General features: G+C 37.9%; 1 protein-coding gene across 17 annotated transcripts in view; it reads right to left on the bottom strand.

Moving 5' to 3' along the window:
- BIRC6 (baculoviral IAP repeat containing 6) overlaps positions 1-25,428 on the bottom strand; it is a 190,146-nt gene that overhangs the window by 36,759 nt on the left and 127,959 nt on the right. For 10 of the 17 annotated variants that reach the window (XM_075146664.1, XM_075146668.1, XM_075146669.1 and 7 more), the window contains 3 exons: positions 24,749-24,966; positions 22,226-22,390; positions 20,053-20,221 (listed from right to left, as the gene is read on the bottom strand). In XM_075146664.1, the coding sequence (XP_075002765.1) occupies positions 20,053-20,221; positions 22,226-22,390; positions 24,749-24,966 (552 nt within the window). Of the gene's footprint in view, positions 1-273; positions 343-565; positions 631-8,147; positions 8,218-10,344; positions 10,416-16,551; positions 16,770-20,052; positions 20,222-22,225; positions 22,391-24,748; positions 24,967-25,428 lie in introns of those variants that run through there. The other 7 variants (XR_012673106.1, XM_075146678.1, XM_075146674.1 and 4 more) reach the window with 7 other exon arrangements.

Genomic DNA, 25,428 nt, shown 5'->3' with positions numbered 1-25,428 from the left:
CTCCTTCAGCCACAGAGATCTGTTTCCTTTGACGTGTACTCAATACTATGAATACCCTCAGAGAATAGTAAGAAAGGAAATACTATGAATGGGAAGTGTCTGCATAAGAGTATCAGAAATGCCAGATACATTATTTTCAAAAACAGGAGAGAAAACACGAACACAAAAGAAATAAAAGAGAAGTGAGACTGTTACTGCCCGGAATAATGAAGACCTATCATTTGACCAAACAAATGAGACTTTCAACTGCTGAAAACAAAAGCCAGCCCTCACCTCAATGTTCCAGCAAGTTCCTCTTCAAATGCATGCCGAGCTACATGCCTCAGCTGACAAAACTCTTCCCTGAAAGTAGAGTGAGCTTGCTCTTAGGAAAGGCAAAGTAAGAATGTCTAGAACTAACCCTGGCAATCTGCTCTGTACATGAACAGAAAGAAAGGGATTGCTAGTTTGTTTGGTCAAGAAATTTTTAGCAGGACTGTGCTGCCACTAATCCAATTGTGCTGCCACTAATTGACAAAGCCACTAATATGGAAAAAGACAAAAAAATTGAAAATGCATTACTTACAGTCCCTTCAGGAGTGTCTTGTGTGTACCAATAACACATTTATGCCCCGTAAGTGGTTACCGTATCTTTAGCAACAAGGACCAGGAAGGCAGAGAGTTTAAAAAAAAAAAAAAAAAGGAAAGAAGCAGATCATACATTTCTGTGATATAATATGGAACCATAGGACATCTAGTATGGTATCACATTCTCCTCTGATGTCATATTCTCTTCTCAAAAAGGACTGAGTCTGTTGGTAATGAGAGGCATAATTTTTAAAATTAATTATTAATGCCTCCAGTAAAATCTGTGAATGTTTGTAGCATGTAGTGCTGCACAGCAATCTATCCCAGACACCCAGCATTCATATTCCCAACCAGGACTACAAAGTCTAAACGAAACCCCTTGAGATGTACTGACTAAAGTAAAATAAGAAAAAATGGGAGGCCCAGTAATATTTACTCCGGGAATTCTGAAAGATGCAATGTGGTATCTCAAATTTTAAAGGGCCTGCTGAATGTCTTTACCAATTACCCTCAAAGGGAAAACCAGCCTAGTACTTATAGACTTCCAATCTTGTCCTCCAAGCAGGGATATAGCTACCAGTCTTGGTTTCCAATTAATGAAGGGAAAGAAGGAACTCCTGGATGAAACGCTTATGGGCCTTAGTAATAAGATAAATAGACCAGGAAAGCTTAAGGATAGGCTCCCTCCACTTTAAACAAGGCAGAAGCTTTACTGCCTTGTGCTGTGAACAGTCACGTCAGTGACCTATACTGTTTTCTGTAAAAGAGCTGTCACAAGCTGGTGACAGTCTATTGGCAGAGAGAATTTCATGGAACATTTATGGCCAAAACCAAACACTTTTGAAGACAACATCTCCTACCTTTTATTTCTCAAATGAATAATTCAAAATAAACATACAGAAACTAACTTCAGGAATGAAATAAGTACCAGCTGCATTTCATGTATGATTTGTTAGCTTCTACACATCCCTGTATCAAGGCTCAGCATCTAACTGCATTTCTCCTGAAAGCTTGTTAAAAAAGATAACTCATCTGCAGGAAGCAGGAAAGCAAATACCGCAGTTTAGTTTCCTTTTACATAAAACATATTACACAGTGGAGTGCAAGGCATCAAGGTCTGTCAAAAAAGTCTGTCTCATGTGAGTACCGGAAGAGTGATGTCTAAGTGGATCCAAAGGGGAAAAGTAAAAAAATTACACATCCGTGGCAGGCAGATACCGATACATAAGCAGTCTGTTGCTCATACGTTCAAGACATACTATCCTGTGTCGTGGTTTAACCCCAGCCGGCCACTGAGCACCACCCAGCCGTTCGCTCACCCCCCCGCCGGGTGGGATGGGGGAGAGAATCAGAAGGGTAAAAGTGAGAAAACTCATGGGTTGAGATAAAGACAGTTTAATAGGGAAAGCAAAAGCCGCGCACGGAAGCAAAGCAAAACAAGGAATTCATTCACTACTTCCATCGGCAGGCAGGTGTTCAGCCATCTCCAGGAAAGCAGGGCTCCATCACGCGTAACGGTTATTTGGGAAGACAAACGCCATCACTCCGAACGCCCCCCCTCCTTCTTCTTCACCCAGCCTTATATGCTGAGCATGATGTCATATGGTATGGAATAGCCCACTGGCCAGCTGGGCCAGCCGTCCTGGCCACACTCCCTCCCAGCCCCCTGCACATCTGGCAGGGCATGGGAAGATGAAAAGTCCTTGACTAGCGTAAACAATACCTAGCAACAACCAAAATATCAGTGTGTCATCAACATTATTCTCACACTACATCCAAAACACAGCACTATACCAGTTAATAGGAAGAAAATCAACTCCATCCCAGCCAAAACCAGGACACCTGTAACACCACAGAGGTCCAGAACTTCATAATGGTCTCCAGATGAGAAAGAAACCTTGTTTACTTATGTTTTCAGCATTGTCCTGAAAAGCGCCTTCAGTGGCTTAGTCATCATTTGGAAAAATTTCTGTGATTTAAGGCTCATAAAACAAACAAAGAGACAAAACCCCCCACCCCACTCTTGATTCCAGAGAACTGTTCTTCTGAAAAGTACTCTGTATTATTTAGGCAGCAGGACAAAGAATATGTGGGTGAGAAGCAGGAGAAGGAAGAACAAGGTGAGATGCGAGAAGCCCCATTGAAATCTAGCCTTTACTCCTCCTATTTCTCACCTGATAATTTCTTGACTATCTTTCCCACAAAACTCCCTTCCTTCTGGAAAATCTAACATGCACTTTAATTCACTGTAATCAAGTGAGCAGGGCTAGAGGTTGCAAACTAGTCTGAAGTATGCTCTGTACACACAGCTGCAAAATCCACCACCAGCTGTGTTAATCTCCAGTTAATGGATTTATGTTTAAAAGCCATATAAAACAATGTGCAATACAGAAACAGATAAAGTTTGAAGCAGAAGTTACAGTCTTTCAGTGATCTTTGCTAAATAATAATTTGTTGAAAAAAAAATTTCCATTAGCTCTTTGAAGTAAGTAAACTTCAGTCTTTAAAGGACTAAGTGCTTTATCTGCCATGCAAACCAGTACCTGATTACAAACCAAATCTAAGCTGCTTTGTTCCTCATAACAACAAGGTTTTTAATTCTCAAAAATCTCAATGCCATGATGTTTCAATACATACTTCATAATTACTCCCTATAAATTACAACAAATTTCTGCAACACAGTAGAGCTAGAAGTAAAAATTTACAATTTGTTCTTTCATAAATCTCTTATATTATTAACGACTCAAATGGATAATCAGTTTTGACATGTAAAAAGAATTCTGTTATTTAAGTTCTACTCCAAAACCACTATCTACTAGGAAACAGTATTTTCAAATGCTTTGAGAATATAACAAGCATATATTAATATTCTTTTGCAATAGAAAATAAGCGATTTCATGAGATAATAATTTCATTCTCCTATTCCAAAACTATTTCCAACTGAAGATGATAAATCAGAGGAAAGACATGTGGCAAAAGATGCTAGTATGGTGGTATCTTCTAGGTTTGTTTGTTCTGTTTTTTAAGATCAGTCATCTGGAAACTCATATGGACAAGATTTGTTCTTTCTCACAAGGTAAGATGCTTTAAGGGCTTTGGAGAAAGAGGAACTTGTTTTAGTACTCTTGTTCTCTGAGAGCCACCCTCCTGGACTAGGATCAGTTTTCACTACTCTGCTTCCCTTTGCTTGCCCAGTAAGGACCCAATATTCACTTAATGGAGTCCTCTAACACAACGCAATTTATGAACATGACAGCTCAAAAACCTGATACTTGAAAGCCCTAATACTCCTCCAGAACCATGCTGCCTACACTCAAACCAATGTGAAGAAATAGTCCTGGATACCTGCTGTCTTTGACAAAAAACCTCACGAGCTGCAGAGAACAGCACTGAATCATGACTGAAGCATTTTAAAAGTTACTAACTGCTTTTTAAAGGTACAATACCCATACAAGAGATTCTTTTTGACACCAGTGAAGATGAGAAAAATGAAGACTGCCTGATGTCCATATGAGACTAGAGACTGAAGAAGAGAAAAAAACCTCTCGCCTTTTTTCCATCATTCCCTTCCACCACCATATCCAGGTCACCACACACTGTTGGGGCTGAAACCTCACCTCTAACTCAGGAACATTCATTAGTGACCAACTTCTGAGTTGCTTCAGTTCATCAAGAGAATGATTAAAATAGTTCCCTCAAAACCAATACGTGACATGTCACTCGACCCTCCAAAGGCAGGTTGGCTCAGTTTTGCCTAAACTATTACTCAACTGTCAAACTTACCACTTTTCTTGACAAAATACTGGTATGCATTCTGACCACATTCACAGACAATAAAGCACCAGTTGATCTTGACTGGTGCTAAAAGAAGCTGGTGTCGAAAGCGGCATGGCAGAAGAACCAGTACTACTCCGTTTAATTGATTTCTTAACACAGAACTATTTTAAAGCAAGTGTGAAAGACTGGAACAAGTAAATTTCTGGTAAGTGAAGACTGACAGGTGGGAACAAACTAGAGGAACTTCTGTAGTTAGTTATGAGATAATTCTGGATTTTTCTAAGGATATTCTGGGCCAGTAACTAAGTTACAAAACAGGAAAACACCTCAGACAACCACCCTCAATCAGAAGGAAAACAAGATGTAGACACATAGTTGAAGTGTCAAAATCATCAAGTCAATGCTGAGATGAAACACATGCAGGAGGTGTGAATGAGAATGGTAAGAAATCGAAACATAACTTGTGCTGCTACAGACGAAGGATCTCAGTTCTTCCTCTTTTTTCAACAGAAGATTAAAAAAATACTTTGAAACCTGGCTCAAACTGGCCACGCCCATCACTGCTGACTCTAGGGCATCGCACATCAATCTATATCATAAAAAATAGGCTACCAGCTCCTACAAAGAAAACAGTAGCTGTGTTTAGTTCTCAGGAAAGAGAAAAAAAAAAAGAAAAAGAAAAAAAGAAAAAAAACTAAGGAAGAAGTAAAGAGCATGGATATACATTTCTCGCTTATGCTAAGCAAACCAGTTCATCTTAATTTGTGCATACTATTCCATCTCCCAACAGACACAGCTTTGCTCTGTGGTTCTGCAATTTAACTGAAAAAGTGTCAGATCTCAAAGGGAAGTTTGTGGAGGTTGTCAGAGAAGAAAAACAGAATGCATCACCTACAGGATGCATGTGCTACTACATTTCAAGTAATTTCCTGCATCTTAGGGAAAATGCAGGAAAAACAGTCTTCATGGACAACTGATGTATGAATGACCTTTTGGATTTCATTACAGCATTTTAACCTAAATAGGTTTTTAAGTCTAGACAACTCTTCACATTTTTCTTTCCATTTTCTCCTTCAAATCTTCCTTTACTTTCTGCTTTAACTTGCAATCTTCTTCAGAGCATTTGCTCTAAGAGCAAACAATATCTGACTCAAAACATGCTATTTTAATGAAAAAATACAGCATATAGAATAATCTTAGAGTACATGAAAATCAAAATTATATAAAACCATAAGAATACATGAGGAAATATAAAACTTACACTTTGGTTAAGAGTACTTGTTCCTTTTGTAAATGAGATGTTATGGGTGTACCACATTACTCATAGCAGTAGCATATAGCAGGATAATGATCATCTAAGGATCAAGACTGTAAATCGTTTAATTTATACCACTGAGTTTTTACAAGATAGCCTGGCAACTCCCTCTTGAAGTATGAATATCTTTAAAATATGACATACATTTGTATTGCCTAAGGTCTATTCCCATGCAATACAAATGCTCAAACATCAGCAGTAATGAACAGAATGACCTCTAATCAACAGAATTTGTTCTGCTCTTGGGATGCTACATAAATCAGTTACCAAGGAGTTGCCAAAGTCTTACTAAGTGCTTGAAAGCTCTACCTAGGCAGAAGTAACAGAATTAAATTAGAACATTTTTGGATACCAGTGTCCAAACCCAAAAAACTATGTAACCATGCAATATTCACCCCAAAATAGGTGGTTTTATTACTGACTTGTACAAAATGTACTCCCAGACTCCAACGTTATGTTAAACAAAATGTAAAATATCTCCCCATTTTTCCAAATATCATCAAATATTATGGATAAATCAAGGCCTTTTCAAATCAACCTATATTTCTCACTTCACTCGTGAGAAATGTGAGAAATCTTGCATGAAATTTCCTCTTCATACTGAAGATGCATTGTAGCTATAATGAAGTTATTTGTGAATACCAGCTTCCATTCAACATGGATGAATTCCTCAAGTTTCCTATGATTGAGAAATGTTAAGCCTGACAACCTTTGGCTTTCTTTTCCTCCCCCACTCCCATCCCGCCCCCAACCAGCAACTCTTTGCCAATACTGACAGCTTAAGCAGCTACTGCCCCATCCCTCTTATTGTGCTGTGCTAGAGATCTATTTTTGGCTGGCTCTGTTTTCCAAACCAGTTCATGGCATGTCTGCGCAGACATGCATATCAATACAATGGAAGGACAGGAGGGGAGAAATGCCATCAAACCAAGGTCCACGGCAAATGCTGGATCTGAATCCCCATGTGCAGGTGTCGCTCCCCTTCGACTGTGTGCAGGGGGAGCCCAGAGAGGTTTGTTTCCCTGGGTTCACCTTAGCCACTGAAGGGCCAATTGCATCACACCTATGTAGACGGCAGACCACTACGAGACCTCAACCATGGCAATAATCAGGCTAAGAAATATTTTGTGAATCTTTTGCTGCTCTCTGTGGATACATCTTAATTAGCTGGTTATTTGCTGGTTATTTGGAGCTGCTGAATTTACTTTATTGTCACTATTTATACTTGACAATATTGCAAGAAATTCTTCTGCTGATCTTGGATCTTTATACCTGGTTGTATAACGATTCCTACCCTCCAAATACATCATTGATCTTTAAATAAAAGAGGCACATCGCACAATTTCCCCCCTTTCACAAAGGAAAGGGTTTTATTTTTAACATGTGAGGGTTAATACAGTACAATGGCTTGAAAATTTGGTTATTGCTGGGTTGCTCTCAGCAATGTGAACGGTCAGAATACACAGGTGAAAATTTCCCCATCTTTATATCTCTGAACCGATCTAGATGAATACAGAAATACGTTCAAGATACATAGACAGAAAACAATTCCAGGAACAACTGAAGTTGCAGCAGCCTTTTCAGAATAAGGAAAGAGCTTAAAAGGAAAGACCATATACATATTAGAGTATATTTTAAGGAAGCTATGCTGGAGAGATTTAACCTAATTACTTAATTCTTCTAGAGTCAAACAATTTCACCGAGGCAACATTACTTTCAGGATAAAGGGCAAATCATGTACAAGTACCATACAACTCACGGTACTTCAAACATGGTATTGCCATTAAAATAATACACGTGTAAAATATGCAGTTTTTTCCATTACTGAGAAACTAACAAATGAACTTAGACACTTCAGAAAAATAATGAGAAAAAAATGTAATGTGTAAGTAAATTAATTTGAAAATGGAAGTTATTTAAAGCAATGATTTTACCCTGTTTTGCTTTCTCACAAAAAGATTATTGAAAACTGAATTTCAAACAATGCCTTGTAATTTCTCAAATATGCTGTTCTGGAAAGTGATCAAGGTTTCCAGTTACATTCCTACTGTTTAAATTCAATGTAATTAATTATCTTTTCATTTTTCATATGCATAAGCTTTTTGTACTTTTGAATTGTAAATTGCTTGGTATTGCAAGTATTTTTTTAAAACAAGTTTTCCAATATATGTAAAATATAGTTGCCTTCATATCAAGAAGCTCTGCTATACCAACGAAAACACGTTGCATTGCTAGCCTTCATAGAACAAAGTGACGGAATAAAATTATCTGAAACACAGCTACTTGCAGAGGTTATTAAAATTGTGGCTTTTTATCTGAACAGATTGGGAAGAAGAGAATACTTCACAGAGCTCCCCGCCCTTTCCAAGAGGGCAGGCAAAAAATACCTCTCTGATTTACCTAGGAAAAAATCGAGTTACTGCTTGCTACGAAATCAGAACGGGAATATTTTTCTTTAAGTCTGTGTTTTCATTAATTACACACTAACCTGCATTCTTTGGGTGGCGAATGAAAAGAGGAAAAGCGTTAGAAGTAGTATTTCCCATAGAAACAACTGCCTGTCAAACAAAGCATAAAAAGACAAAAGGCAGAAACACTGTTTCAGCTTGAATGCCTTAATGTCACCATTTGTCATGCAGCACTTCCTCAGAAAACCCCGAAGCACAGTTAACTCTACTGCTCTTTACGCCGCACACTTTCTCCGTTGGTACAGGACTAAAATGTGCGGGGCCTGACAATGAAACAGCAGAGCCACCGCACATTGTTATGCAACTCACTGTCTGCAAGGGTGGCTTGTAGCTCCTTCTTTATTCAGCAAGTGCCAAGTGCATGTTTAATCAATGTCACAGCTCACCACAGTGTGCAACTAAAGCCACTGTCATTCCTCTCTTCAGATTTGCCTGGCTAAGTTATGCAATGCTCCGAAGAATACCTTGGAATTCTTTCCAGAGGCTCTGAATGCAGGTGTGTGACAGCGTTCACACTATTGCCAGTAAAGCAGACTTCTTTTCATCCTTTTTCAGGCTGGACTAAGATTACATAGTGTGACTGCACGTAGTTTGCTGCATTTGGAATTACAGCATGTCAACGTGAGAAAGCCTCTTCAGACGGCTGCCACAAAGAGTAAATCAAAGGCTGGGTTTTTCTGAAGTCTTAATAAATAAGTGTAACTGAATAAAACCAGGAGCTGTTCATATTTTTTTTTAAAGGCAAAACCGAACAGCATGCATTTTGTTGCTCTGCATCATCTAAGGAAAAAAATCCTCAATTTTAATGAGAATTAGTCAACAGCGAGGATCATTACCAGGAAGAGGTTTACTGTTTTTCGACTACACTTGCTTTAGTGGATTACTGAAAGAAAAGGCCAGTCATTTGGAAGATTCTGTAACATTATTATCCTCACTGATAAACTTCTTCATCAAAGAACTGTTCATGCTCCTATCTGGTCTGTCTGAGTGAGGAGAGCAGCCCCTTCATGAAGATAAAAGCCTGGTTTGCCACTGAATCGACGAGTGAGAAGCATGTCTGATGACATTTTATTCCTGATGCAATGTAGGGTAAGAAACACCGTATTCTTTTTACCTTTCTGTGAGATACGCTCTGAGCTGATAGCCTTAATTAGACTCACAGCAGAAATCTGTTATCTCCAATGATTAAAGATGTTTGCCAGGAGAGAAAAATGCTATTGCACTATAAAATGTGACTGCAAATTTTCAGTAAACTGGGGTTATGTGAACTAGTAGAAATCCCAATCAAATTTTGGTTTAAGGTTAGAAATTTCTGATCAATAAGGCTAAAACAGCATAGCAGATTACATACAGTATCAACACCTCAGCCACCAACGAACATAATTTTACAGGGAATATGTTTCTAGACGATATTTGATTGTAAATTAAGAATACAAGAGCAGCTAAGTAATAGAGACGACCTGTCAACCTCACTTTTGCAACAAAAAAGGTAATAAATCATACACGCATCTGTAAATATCTATCTCATGTCCTTATATTGCATAGAATTTTATTACTATAAAAGTACTACTGTCCTTTGGCATACTGCAATAATAAGCATATATAATAATAACAACCTTTATATTTGAAGAGACAGACATTTTCTGTTAAATGTTTACTGTTTTATGGATGTCCAAACGCTGATCTATTAAACAAGTAAAAGGATAGGATCTCACCTGCAATTGCCTACTTAGGGCTCACTGGTCAAAAGAGACTGTGATACTGTATTAAGGAGGCATATTTTCCACGTTCGAAAACAGCAGACATGAATATTTTCAACTGTTTTTGTACCGTGACAGTTAAATATTTAACAACAGCTGAAAATTCACATAATCTCCCAAGGCATTTCAGAGTATTTGACAATGCTCACATACCTGCTTTCATCGATTTAATGTTTCATAAGGAAATTAGCTGGCTAAAGACAAATTTTAGATTTCTTTTATAATAAAGCATGTTAATTGGCTTGAAGCATCAAGCTATTTTTCATTCCTTCTACCAAATCTGTATCTACAGAACAATTACTTTTAACATGGACATGTTCATATAAAAAGAAAACAGAAGGTGAATACAACTCAATAAACATAGCATTAAGAAATATTGTGTAAAGAAGTACAGAATTGTTTTTAAAAATGTCAAAGCTTGCATGTTTGTCAGATCAGATTTACCATTTGCTTTCTTTCTTCTAGCTAGCTGCCAGAATACTGGTGAAGGTATTTGCAGTAAAAATGGGGACCTCTGCCATCACAACACTGGAAGATGTAAAAAGGCAAGAGGAGAAAGAGGAAAAAGAAGAATCTATTTTAGCACTGCTTGGGATTATTGGAACTGTACTCAATTTATTCGTTATTGTTTTTGTGTACATCTACACTACACTTTGATGACATTTTTGAACATCAATTGCACGCACACGGTGCAAAGATCAGCGATGGTAAGAATTATTTCTAAATTCAAAGCGAAAAAAACCACTGTCTGAACAGATTACAAAAACATTCCAGAGCAAAGTGTCTCTAAGCTAAGGGCGCTGCATCAATGACTGCTAAATGTATCTGTGAGCCCAGCTAGGGTGCTAAATTACGTAAATGAAGGCAGACGATATTCAACTTCTCATTGATAACAGATGAAATCCTAATTCCAGAAACAGAGATGGCACTGTTTTATCGCCAGCAAACATGCAAGACACAAGAAATGTAAGCAAACACTGAAAACAATCAGAACATAGAAAGAGATTAGTTAAATATATAAATACATATAAGCAAGCCCCATGATGCTTTCTATGGTTTTGTGCAATATGTCTCTTCATAGCTGAGACCAGAAAACAGACAAAAGGGTTTTATTTTTAGATCACCATAATTTAGGCTTATAACTTACACTAATGCATAAGTGTGGAAACAGGAACACAGTTATACCAAAAATTGTAATATTATAAATAAAATTTTAACTATTGACTATATTCTGCAGCATTTTTGTTAGTCTTGTGGAAAGCTGAAAAAGGTTAGATTTTCTTGCCTTTACCGAATCTGTATTTGAAATCATCATGCTATACTGACGATGTGCTTTTCTGATTAAAAATCCTTTAAAGTGGTGTGAAAAAATAAAGAATAGTTTCAGTACTTCTTTTAAGAAATATTAATAATTACAATGACACACTAATACATATTCTCCAAATGAAAAAAACTTAAGTTACATTTTCTATATTGCCATTTTTAGAATGTGTTTAACATAAGTCAAATACAACTTTCATGTTTTCATGCTGATGCTTATTTTCAAGTAAAATAAAACGTACCACACAAGGATTCATGGTGTTGCATGGAAAACAGGTTTAGTATCTTTACCCAGAAGAGTGTACTCTCTCTTTCTGGACCAGGTCTGGAAGACATTTTCCCTTTTTATAACATTATAATTGAGGCCCAGAATTGCAACTCTTACGCATACTTCATGGAACATCCAATTAGACTACTGGAATTGATTAAACTATTTCCACGTTTTAAATTCAACCTGTGTATGTCTTTGAATTAGATCCAAAGCTGCAGACAATCTGAGATCATAGAAGCTTTTATATACATGAATATCTCTCACATATATCTTCTAATAGAAAAGCTACTTTTGAGAGCTTAGGATTAAAAACACAGTAGAAAATCAACACTAAAAAAAAAAAGGAAACACTAATTTTAATAAATACTGTTCTTAGTATTACATGTGCCACAGAGGAACAATGAAGGAGCTGCATTTCTGAAAATCAGCTCAGTTCTTTCTCCTAGGCAGCAAAACTACACCCAGCCCTTCCATAAAATGACAAGCAAAGGAATACATCTCTTGTATAGGTGATAGCTTATTACTGTATAGAACTTCATAACTGCTAAACCAGCTGAGCCTTTGGAAGTCACTTCGAAACAACCGCATGCATGAAATAAGGTCAGGGATCTAGAATAGAATGAATTTGGCAATGATATTTCAGTCAGTTTCAGAAACTATGCTGTAACACACTGATTTATCGACAAATGAGGTGGAAGATGGTATATTCTGGTTTTGCCACTCTGAGTCAATACTGGCTCATCCAGAAGAACTGATAAACAGAGCTGAGGCTGCACTGGAAGGAAACGTGCAGACAAGAAAATTCATTCATTATCCATAGTTTACAGCAAATCTCTAGTATTGTATACTCATTTTTGGTATATGAAGCACCAAAGCATTCTGGAAAACTAAGCTACATTCTAGAGAAATTATGCAAGTTATTCATGTTTATTTAAGACTATAGAATAGAGTCAATAAATTATTAAATTTTTCAATGTACTTCTTATATCTACATACATATGGATATTATTGCATTAATCTCATAATACAAGCATATTTGAGATGGGTCTTAAAATGAGAGGTTACAAGAACCTGAAAACTGAACAGAATTATGAAATTCAGGTAGAAATTACTGCTGTTTATTTTGATCCTGAAGTTATTTAAAACTTGTTAATTCTGTGAAATAAACAAACAGTTTTATTTCCTGTCATTTCAGTGCATAGCTCTGTTCTCGAAATTGTGAATCACCTAGTACTCCACCACTGGAGTGAGATACTGCACCTTTTTTTTTGTAAACAATTCAATAGCAAAACAGATAAAAAGCAATCCCAAAGTTATAACCAAATGTGGCAAAGGTTCAGCATCATTCTTTTACCAACGGATGAGTTAATTAACATTAATGAAAACTAGTGGAATTTTTAATTTTGGTAATTATATACTGTCTATCTAAACTGCCATTGTACTTCTAATTTCGCTTATAGCAAAAGGCTTTGACCCTTTGAAGGAATCATAGGGTAACATTATCATTAGAGATTGCCCTGGCATACGACTTATATTTTGTCTTAAAACAGAAGTCTGATATCCTCTCTTCACAGGTAATACTTGTGCTCTATACTCATGTGAACCTAAGTCTAACTTTAGTTAAATGAGCTCCAATATACAGCTCTGGTGCTTATACGTTTAATCCAACATATGCATAAGAATCTCAACCTCAAAAAATATCTTAACAGCAACTACCTCTTAATAGACACAGTAAAAAGTCAATAGTCTAGGGAAAAGCAGAATTTCATGATGATTCAACATTTACACTGCAGTAGTACCTTCAGCAATGAATGAATAAAGATGTGGTACTCTTAGCTGAATGAGCTCAGTGTACCAACTTCAGAGACCCATACGGGAACGCAAGCTTCCTAAAGTACTCAGCTATTCAGTCCAGTGGAACTGGACTACTTTGCAAAAACCAAAGCAACACCATATAATGCCTTGAGAATAAGTATGATTAATAGAAAAGAAACACTCTTAACTTCAGGAGGCAATCTAGTGTAGTTCAAGCTCTGAGGTAAGGAGGCAAGGCCTGAAAAGTATGACTTTAATGGATTCAGCTAACAAAGGTATATCAGAAGAGGCAGAAGAAAGAATTCAGTACGTTCACCTTCAACAAATTTGTCCATAGTACTTACTAAATAAAGCTCACAATGAGGCATGTGGCAGCGGGATGAAGCAGCACAACTGTTAATGAATCTACAAGTCCAGGGTGCGACAGTACTTGGTAAACTACGAAAGGTGCATTAAAAGCCAATATTGGACTCTTATAAAGCGGAACATGCTGGTCAGTAAACACAATCCTTTTAGTAAAGCCCTCACACAGAAATGCATCATCTCTTCCCAGCGGTCAAACCCAAGGAAGACTGAGCTAATGTACCACGACAAGCTATGCTGACCACATCACATGGAGTCTTTGTCCACCAAAGAAGAAAGGGTGGCTAAGAGGGGAGCATGTGAAGAAAGGGCTGCAAGAAAACCCCAGCTAAAATCACAACATCACCTGCTTCCTGTAAGCCTGGGAATTGAAGCAGAGAGAGTTAAGGCAAAATTCTGCAACTGCTATGAGATCTGTCTTCCAAGGAAGAGGTAGTACCAAACCTCTGTCACTCTTCAACTTTAAACAAGATTAAGTCATCTCAGGGTTTGCTAGATACTAGTTTAGGGACAAACTAGTACAACTACATTTTTAAGCAAGAAGAGTCTAGCTAATATTGTGGTATCACTGATAAATCCCAGCTTCGCTGGGCTTTTTACTGTCCACAAAAATATACTGTAATGAAATATACAGTCCCGGTCCTAAAAGTCACTTGACATTCCTTCTATTTCATTATTCTCTTCCACTGCCTTCTCTCTATAAACCTTGTTAGCTACAAAGACTACTATTACTACTGCTTTCTTCTCTCCCACTTGTAAATACTAGCTTGTATTAGTCTTCATAACCTAGGTCCATCAGACAAGTAACTCTTACTTTTAACAGCAAAATCGAGACCTTCAAGATAGCCATGTACTCTAGTTAGAACCTGATGGTCACACATTTGCAACCTCTTGTTGCACGGCACAAATTTTATTGCACATTTTGTTCAGGGAAAGAAATGTTCACGTATTTGAAAGAGTTCCTACAGTGTCAATTCTTTCAAATGAAATGCGCTGTATACAAGACAACAGTGAAAAGGTTTTACATGACAGATTTTGGTGTGAAATGAGCATAAATGCTCAGCAATTAATACACACTAGATGTTCCATGATACAGAAGTTAAGAATGACATAAATTTTACCAATGTAAACATGAATTAAGTATTCAAGAATAACACAAATGTTAAAAAAAAATCTCACCGTGTTACAAAGATAAACTTTTTTCATTTATAAAATGAAAGATAACAAAAGCCACAGTAATGCCATACCAACATAAGTAACAAACAGGAAAAAACCATCAAGAAACAGTGTGATTACAGCAGCTATTGCTCCTTGTGACTAGAGCTATGATCTATCTTGCATAATAAGGAAAGTCCTTCATAGACAGATAAACCTCCTTTCTCTAAAAGAAAAAAGCAATTATGGAAATTAATGAAAGTGGTCAGTTCACAATTTTCAAGGACTTCACAATCACCTGATGCAGATGAAGCTGCAGAATGTGTTAGAGCAATCTGGTTTGTAAATATCTGCTTCAAGGTGAGGTTTCTAAAAGATTAAATGATATGTGAATACTCCTTATCTGATCAATTTTCCTTTTATCTAGAACAATCTAGATAACAATCTAGTCCATGTATGTTTTGGGCAAATTGAGCAGGGATGGCAAAACATATTTAAGCAACAAAAAACCTACATAAATATCTAACTGTGACAAAGGCCAATTTTATATTCTGACACTGGAACTGTTCAAGAATTTTGCCAAAATAACTTTTCAAGCAGGATGTATCATACTTGTAGCTAAATGAACATCTTTAAACCAAATACAAAATTCTCATCAATACCAAAATACTTACTATCTGGTATCACCATAGTGGTATCAGCCTACTGGGCAATAAAGGGAAACAGCACACCCAGCAGCTTCACTGTGTATTATATTTCTTTACAGAAAATTTTTACCACATAATTTTATGCATATGGCAGATATGTAATATGTGAAGATCACTGTTATTGCAACCGTTTACAGCAAAACCAAAAATCTAGTAGAGGAATGCCTCCAGCATAAGGGTAACCTTTAACTGGTACCACTAGCATCCATTCACGTCTTAGAAAGTTAAGAATTGCTGAAAATTGCTATTTTCTGTCAGCATTGTGCTGGGCACAGCTTGTACCTGCTGGGGTGCCAGAACCTGAGGACACTCTATTAGCATTCTGTATGCAGTGTCCTAATTGCTTAATCCAGCATGTTACAGGAAGAATACAGTTACCTGCTTCTTCCACATGAAAGTACGTTTTGATAGCAGAAGGTACACTGGTCTGAAAACTAGAAAACCATGTACATGAGTGTTACTAATAATCCTGTTCCCTTTCCTGCTCCCCCTGAGTAGGCATTCAGCCCTACTGGAGAAGGGAATTTTTCAGTCTTATGAGCATTGTACCAGAGCTTAACATAACAGAGCTTCTCAACCTCTGTCTCTCTTGCGACAGCCAGGCTCTGTCAGCTATGTCTCCTGACACTCTGTTAGTGAGAGCCCCAGCATCACCTGCAACTCGAATCCCGGGTTACAACAATTTAAAGGTATTTCCATTACAATCTCCACCTCTGGCCCCTTTGGACCAGACCATCGGGTTTAACATTGCAATGAACTCTTCCCCTTGCCCTGTGCCAGCTTGGACCTATCCACAGACTGCAGTCCCTTAGGGGAGCACCTGCTCCAAGGGGAGCCTTCTCTATAAGCCACAGTCTCTTCAGGGGTATACCTCCTGCGGCATAGACTTATCCACAGCCACAGTCGCTTTGAGGTGCACCAGTTCCAGTGTGGCCTTCTCCATGGGCCACAACGCCTTCAGAGATAGGCAGACTGTGGCCTCACCCACAGCCACAGTCCCTTCAGAAGTAAACCTGCTCCAACATGGCCTTACCTATGGCTGCAATCCCTCCAGGGGTGTACCTGCTCTGTCGTGGGCTTATCCATGGCCACATGCTTTGAGGTGCTCCAGCATGACCTCATGCAAAGGCACTGATGCTTCAAGGTGTACCTGCTGCGGCACAGACTCATCCATAGTCGCAGATGCTTCGAGGTGTACTTTCTCCAGTGTGGACTTATCCTTGGGCCACAATCCCTTCAGAGGTATACCTGCTGCGGCACGGACATAATCACCGTGACTTTGGGGTGTCCTGCTCCCGTGTGGACTCATCCACAGGTCACAGTCCTTTCAACTCCAGTTCATACTGGAATTCCCGTTGGTCCACGGAAACAGCAGCGATGCCCTGGCCATTTGCCAGCCCAGGTGCATTGCCATTGCTGTTATCAGAATGTTCCGAGGCACAGCAGAGTAAGATGATAAGCAGTACAGCAAGCAGCAAAAGCAAAAAGCAGCCACTAACGAGCACTAGACTCTAATATACAGTAAGACAAGCAAGCCCCATGGCAAGCACAGGAGCCTGCCAATTAATAGCTAAATTAATATCGCAATAACAGCTATAAATTCGATCTAGCACATTCCAATCAAATCTGTCGTTATCTCAAACCCTTCGAGCCCCACGTTGGGCACCAAAACCGCTCACTCCAACCCGGCTGAGATGGAGGAGAGAATCGGAAGGGTAAAAGTGAGAAAACTCATGGGTTGAGATAAAGACAGTTTAATAGGTAAAGCAAAAGCCGTGCACGCAAGCAAAGCAAAACAAGGAATTCATTCACTGCCTCCCATCAGCAGGCAGGCGTTCAACCATCCCCAGGAAAGCAGGGCTCCATCACACATAATGGTAACTTGGGAAGACAAACACCATCACTCCGAACATCCCCCCCTTCCTTCTTCTTCCCCCAGCTTTATATGCTGAGCATGACGTCATATGGTATGGAATATCCCTTTGGTCAGCTGGGGTCAGCTGTCCCAGCTGCGTCCCCTCCCAACTTCTTGTGCACCCCCAGCCTACTCACTGGTGGGGTGGGGTGGGGTAAGAAGCAGAAAAGGCTTTGACCCTGTGTAAGCACTGCTCAGCAGTAATGAAAACATCCCTGTGTTATCAACACTGTTTGCAGCACAAATCCAAAACATAGCCCACACTAGCTACTATTACGAAAATTAACTCTATCCCAGACAAAATCAGCACAATGTGAGAATTACCTGTCTGCTTTTGAACTAAAGAGTAATTACCGCATTGGAATTATGCCTGGCTATCACTAAGACAAACTATTTTCAGGGACTCCTTTCAAACTAAATGCATCTGACTCAAATATTCATTTGAGTGAAAAGACATTCTTTCCAGAAGTCATGCCTTTTTGCACATTTCCCTCTCATACTGATACCCTATTATGCTTTCAAAGACAAGCTTGACTGATATAAGCCTGCAAAGCCATTTTTTTTTAATCCAGAAAAACATTGTTACTTATAGTTTTATGTATAGAATTTTGAACAAATACAGCAGGAAGCATTCAAGACCATCGCTTGGATCAATGTATTAAGCATAACAACGCTGCTACATTAAGAGCTACAGATCCATTTATGAAAAAGCAAGAAGTATCTGCTTTGTTCGCTCTTTACCAACTTTTATTTCACAAGCACAACGTATGAACATCTCCTGCCAACCACAAATAACAGTACTCCAGCAGTGGAAAACATGCCTAAAATGAACTTTTCCCACTGAAATTTTGCCTTTTCTTTGTACTTTGGGAAAACAAATGGTCCCTGAAAGCCAAACTAGTCTGAACTTCTCTCCACTAGCCACATACCTCATCTCTTCTATCAGTATCTGACTGTTCTTCCCCAGTTAAAGGTGACTTACACAGACAGATACATTTTTCTATTGAAAACAGCAAAAAGCAATTTCAACAGCTGCGATTATAACTCAGAACCAACAGCTTAATCCTTTAGATAACATAGCATTTTTGCCAGGTCTTTCAATGACTTTTCCTTTCTAAGTCAACAAAGAAGAATTTATGAGTATCTGTTAGAAAGATTACTTTATTGTTTTACTTTATCACTTACTTTATTGTTTTAGATTAGATTTTCATTTGCAATAATGAGCTTGGTGTATAAGCTACAGAGTTCATTTTCCTCACTGTAATATGTGCAAAATAGAACCAACAAATTCATTGCAAAATTAGGGAGAGGTGTCAAACTGTGGACTGGCAAGTGAAACATCTTCATATTTTTATTCTTACTATAAGGCCCCAGCAGACTTTTTGAACTACTTCCATTCCATCATACAAAATTATATAATGCCCTAGTTACCACAGACTAAAAGAGCCACGTTCTTGTTTTAGTCCTATGTAGCGTAGTACATACTTAAGACACAGATGATTTCTCTTTCACCCCACAGATAAAATATATTGTGCAATTCAGCAGGAAGCTATGACATTGTTTCAAGAAATTCACATCAGCACACCCTACAACTGGCATTCAAAAGAACTGCAGTAATGTGATGAGACATTTAACAGTTACTCTAAAAATAGGGCAAGCAAAATAAGGGTCCAAAACCAAATTACTCAGATTTGGAACAACTCCTGCTACTTAGGGATTAAATCCATCCTTACAAAGCAACTAAACAAAAATTCAACTGCAGGCTAAGGCAGTGTTTAAAAACTTCAGGCTGACAGTTATCTGAAGAAAAAATGCTTATCAATGTCTTCATACTAAAGCCTGTCATGTAGTGAGACTGAACATAAATCACAAAGCCAGTCTGCTGGTTTTACCATTAGTTCCATACAGGCATTTGCTTAACTCATACTGCTTGACACTACCTTGTACAACTGAAATGGTTTTCACAGCAAGGTACAACATACTGGATGAAACTATCAAAATATCTTTGTTTCAAAATTATGAGTAGAAATGTGATGACAACATATGACTAATTTGTTTTTCCTTTAAAAAAAAACCCCAACAATTTCATTGTTCCCATATATTTGAAATATTTTGCAGTTTTGATAAGAGGCTTATTTTTATATTTCCTAAATAAAGCAGAAAAAGCTCTGATCAAAGTAAAAGAGAATTGCCCTAGTTCGTGCAACATTTACCAACTTCATGCATATACCTGCTCAATTTTCACACAAAATTAACATTTTTTTTCACAGTAAGATTCATGGTCTTCTATAAAGTACTCACTCTCTCCATGTATATTCTACAGAACAACTAAAATATAAACTTTGCGGATGGAAATACTATTTTCCTGTTAATTTAACAGTTTAAGAATTAAATTTCAAATTTAAAAAAGACATTAAAACAACAAAGTTTAAACTCTGAGTTTAAACTAAATGAGTATTTCAACGAACACTATCATTTTGTTTTCTAAGGCCCAGGTGAATGTTCCATTAGTACAATTCTAAACTGGCAAACATAGCCAGAACTACCTATTGTTTATATAAAAACTTATTTGACAGAAGTAAGCCAACTTTGATTTAGAAGGAGACAACGGCACATTACCTGAATCATTGCGGAGGTATGATGACATTGCTGGGATGAGGCAAGATTGACTGAGTAGCTCTAGGAGAACAGATGGAAGAGCACTGCTGTTTTGTCCTCTCCCCTCCTGGCTAGTCTGGGTCTCTCCATTTGATGTACTCCCTGCAGGATTTATGTAACTGGCAAGAACCTGAAATACACAAAAATATTTAATCAAACCTGATTTATTTTAGACAAAAGAACTTTGACTTTCCTTCCTTAAGGAAGACACCATAATACTTCACTAGCTATTTTGCTAATTCAGTACTGGTACTTACTTCAGCAGTCCCAAAAACCTTTCAGAAGAAATTCTAGACAGTTATTAGATTCTGATTTCAACTTTGGCTAATGCTAAAATTCAATAGCTGTTATAATTCTGAATGACTTTAAGTGATCAATTAATATGAATTTTGACAAAACTGCTGGAGTTAGGCAAAGCAGGAGTTTGCCAGCTCACACCACTGAGACATGCAGCTGATCAGTCCCATTCACTTCAGAACACCCACTAGCAACAAAAGATTTCTTTTTTTCAAAGTGGAAATGTTTTAAAACCACTTGTAACTTCCTTTTGGATGGGACCTCAGGGTTTACAGATGAAACAACAACTTACAGTGAGCATGGCAGTTACCTGGAACACTCAACCTGTAAAGCACGGCTCTTGCTTCAGTAGACAAAGAGCAGCCTCCCCCTCAGTGACGGCAGGGGAGTCACCTCACGACTGCACACCTGCTTGTCCCAAGGGTAGTTCTTGCTGACTTCACAGGCCCTTAGCGTGTGTTGTAGACATACAACCTAATGCACTTCCATGGGTCTGATTTGTGCAGTTGTACTCTCAAATTAAGTAACTTCAAGTCTTGAAAGGCTGTATTACAGTCTCAGGGACTCTATTCACCTTTTTAGCCTCCTCTCCTTTCTTGCATTCTCCCTCTTCGCTCTAACCTCTTACCCATGGTATTTTGCTGCAGCATCTTATCAGCACTCCGTACGACAGAATTTTTTTAAACAACCTTTCTAGAGAAGGGACCAGGCAAAGTCTGCTGTACAACTGACTGACATCTTCAGTAAAATGCTGAAGAGTTTTCTACTTCTTCCTACAATTGCTGACTGCCCAAAGCAAATGCCTCCTTACCTCAATGCTTATGAGAGTTATAGCTAAACCTCTGCATGACATAATACAGAATACTGCCTAGAAGCTTCGCCAAGAATAATTCAGGTGATTTTCCTCTTTCTTGCTTAGGAAAATTGTTTCGGATTTTATTTGTTTTGCTTTTGCAAGGGACATGATACTTGTGCCTCGTAATCTACCGTGACTGGAATAACTGATTACATCAAAATGATATCTTCATCAGTCAGGGCATGGGCATTTTCAGAATTTCATCCCCTTTGTGCTCTATCCCAGCAGTGAGGTTATCTAATGTATTTGAGCTGACAGTTCTGTGAATGAAATTTTTGATGACTAGATAGAATCTCATTTTCCCTACACTGACCTAAGATAACAGGGGTCGGTCGCATTTCACAATGGACTGAAAAGCTTAATTATGCAGGATTTTCTTCTCTTAGCATGAGGCATTTGGAAGGCATCAGAGTTTTACTAAGATCTGGATGTTTACTGGTGATTTACTATTGTCATTTAATTGACATACGATTTTATAGTATGTCTGAGTAAGATTTTGTTATATTGGCATAACACATTCATAAACACCAGTGATAACTATGGGCATTTTCTTAAAGCAGAGCAAAAATATGCAAGAACTGAATAGGTAAAATTATTTGGCACATAAAACAAAATGCCTATTCCCGCATCCTCCTCCTCTAATGGACAGTCTTTACTTTTGACTGAATGCAGTTATGCCCACAGAGATATACGACAGCTTTAGGGAAATACACTGGAATGCTTTTTGGTTCATTGTCTGTATCACCCAGGCCTACCCACTCAGGTCTGTCTTACGCAGCAGTCTACTGATGTTTGAAAACAGCCTCACTCAAAATATGATCTATACCATTTTTCATTTAGACAGGTGGTTGTAAACTACTATTTTCCCAAAATACCATAATTACTGTGCTATATGACTGAAAAAACACAAGCTCGATTTTTATTATCCAGGTTCTAACGTTTCAAGTGCTTATCATTAATCAACATTTCATTATTACACACCTGTAGAAGGCAGGTCACGTGCTCTTCTTCTAGCCTTTGCTTAGTCAAAGCTTGTTCAACATCCCATCCTGAAGCTGTGGAGCCTGTTCCAAAGCCTGTACCCTTAGCCCAGTACAACTGCTGTTCTTCTGTTGATGCACTGTTGTGTGTACTTGACACCTGTGGCTAAGTTAAAAAAACAAAAACAAAAACCACAATAATTTCACTTTTTTCGTCTTATGAACCAATTCTTTAGAAAGCCTTTGTTCTGCAAAAGAAGGTAATCCCAATTAACTTAATAAAGATACCACTGGGATTCAGGGGAATTCAAAGCTTTAGATAGGAAGGACTCTGCCACATAAACGGAGTTCCAGTACAGGCCAGCGCTAAATTGTTGCAAGTGATTCTTCTGTAAGCCCATTTTTGTTCTCTTTTAAGATACTGTCACCGCTTAAATGATTAAAGGTATTAAAATGCTACTTAATCCACATCATGCTAAACATCACAGCTCTGTAATTACTACTGTTTAACATCTATTCAAGTTTAATAGCATAATTAGATGAAGTGAATGGAAGTAGAAATGTCATCAAAAGTACACAACCGAAATGTTAAGATGCTCAAGCATGTGCTGATTTTGAGTAAATGCTCCAAACTGGCAAGAGGTGTAAGTTACATGTATAGTTCTGACACATGATCTCTGGGTCACTGAAACACACACTATTTCCGCTCCAGACAATAGGGGGGAAATACCTTGGCCTTAAAATGTTCTGGGAGAGAGCATTTTTCCAAACGTGCTTGTACAGCATTTCCAAAGATGGTTGTACAGCTTGTACATTTTTCCAATGGTCTGCATCACTGCATTTTACTAACATAACTTCAATACTACATTGCTTAGCCCTTATGAAACTATTTAAGTACTTATGCTAATTTTGAAAGTTTACCAGATCTTTGGCGAAAAGGATGCAGAAAAAACTTCGATAAGCATTTTTTAACTAATGCCTCCCTAATAATATATTTAGCACCTTAAACAAGTGACCTCATTTTCCGACGATGAACACTTGCTACTTTCATTAGAGTTACTCAGTGACAAGTAGCCTTACTGAAAACCAGGTCACGTGAATAGGTACCCAACTTTAATTTGTAATATTTGATTTACGGCTCTGAAAAGTTTCATTTTCTGTTCAGATCTTCTTCAGTGACTTTGTTCAGGATTATACTTGAAGGAAAAGAAATTATGTATGAACAGACCGCTATGGTAAAAAAAAGTTATCACCTATGAAGTACCATACTGACAGTAGTCTGGAATCACCATTTAACTTCTACATTAGGAATGTAATGCATCCCTGTGATAAAATAGCTGTGTGATTATTCTCATGTAGACAATACTCATTACATCACTCATGAACATGCTGTGCCCTTAACACTCAAGAGGACTGTCACAAGCACTGACTTAGAGCACTTAAGGGAAAGCCTGGCCCCAGAAATACAAGCCTGATGGATCTCTAGTTTCAAGTTACCATCTATCACCTGATAGATACGAATTATGAGAAAGCAAACTGTTTAAGGGGTCATGGTACAACTGAAGCAGAGATAAGAATTAATGGTTGCCCTTTCCCTCCAAAAGCGCAATAATGCTAAGGCGTTAATGTATCAGCAGTCTGATACCCCATTAGGACAGGAATATCTCAGCTTCCCCTTAAATTTGACTAGCCATTAAAGTGAATTATTCTCATGCACAGCTTCATCTCTTCCTTGCTCAATCCCTTATCAGTATCAGAGCTGCTAAAATATAGACAGCCCTATATTTTGCATCTACTTAGCCATATTTAGCCACCAGGAACGTTTTCTGCAAGCCTCTGCCACAAAGATGCTGAAGAGGGCACAACATGAATTTTTTTTAAACACTTTTAGAGACAATTGGTATGTTATGCAGAAATGGCAACTCATAATCCTAAAAAAAATCAGGGGATACATGTTCTGAATAGAGGGTAGTATAATACAGTAAGTACTTTGGAAAAGTTTGATTTTGGAGATTCACTCAGGATCTTGAACGCTAGGGAAAATTTTTGTCTTTGGATCTCATTTCCCCATCAGTAAAAAGGGGATAAAAAAATCACTGCATTAATTCACTGATTTTCACAACTTATTTACATTTGTGAAGCATTTAAGAGGAAATGATTTGCAGCCAATAGAGTTCAGATGATGAATGCTAATTAAGGTAATGAGGTCATACTATCTAATGAGGATTAAAGAACCACCATCCATTGAGCATTATTGCCTCTCATGCACTGAAAAAGAAGGTCCTGTGAAAGAAACTGACTACATGACAAGCCTTTTTTGTTGGTTAAATTTCATTATTACTACATTTATTTGCAACATGCAAGGACAATTACTTAATCAAGTACTTTCTAATTATTGTTGCTCTTCATTCAAATGTAAACCCTGCAGAAATTGGACTATAATGAAAGCATGGAGATTATTTTCTTTTTTATAGTTAAAACTCTTACTGCTTCTCAGTGGCAATTATTCTGCTGCTAAACTTACCTCTGCCTGATTGGGACTAGAGTTGGGCACTCTTGGTGCATGGTGGCTTAGAGCAGACAGACAAGCAAGGATAAGATGTATAGCCCCAATCTCCAGTGCCATCCGCCTAAGCAGTACTCCATCATCAGTAGTCAATGGTGTAGTGCTGAACAAACTACGTAACACGTGGAAGGGCAGAGTTGGAAGCACGTTTGCTGAAGGAGACTGCAGGATATGGCCTAGATTGAAGAAGAAAAATATCAAAACCACATTTTCTTTCAATAGGTCAATACAGCTTGTTAATCTCTGCAATAGTTTATAAACAACACATACAGAAATATACTAAGGACTGAAGCATTCACATATGATAGGAAAGCTATTTAATATTAGGTTTCTCTTCACAAAAAATTTTCAGCAGAAGAGTGTAGAAGAAGGAATGTTTCTTTATTTCTGTTATGGATTTGGTTAAGAACCAAAGTTATAAAATCTGATTCGCCATTTCCAGGGAGAAAACTTAGTTTGTGAATAGTATTGAGCATACTTCCGTATTTGACTACACTTCAGGTCGCATTTCTGAATGAAGAAAACGAAGGTGGTTCAGACTAATTTTTTTTTTTTAAAAAACATTCCAACTACAAGAAGTTAAAGAATGCACATGGTCAGCTAACAGCAACTTAGCTGACAAGGAGCTGTAGTTTATC

Source organism: Calonectris borealis, chromosome 3 (assembly GCF_964195595.1).
Source record: "Calonectris borealis chromosome 3, bCalBor7.hap1.2, whole genome shotgun sequence".
Taxonomy (NCBI): domain Eukaryota; kingdom Metazoa; phylum Chordata; class Aves; order Procellariiformes; family Procellariidae; genus Calonectris; species Calonectris borealis.
Note: the sequence above shows the minus strand (reverse complement) of the source record. Positions and strands in the feature narration are given on the sequence as shown.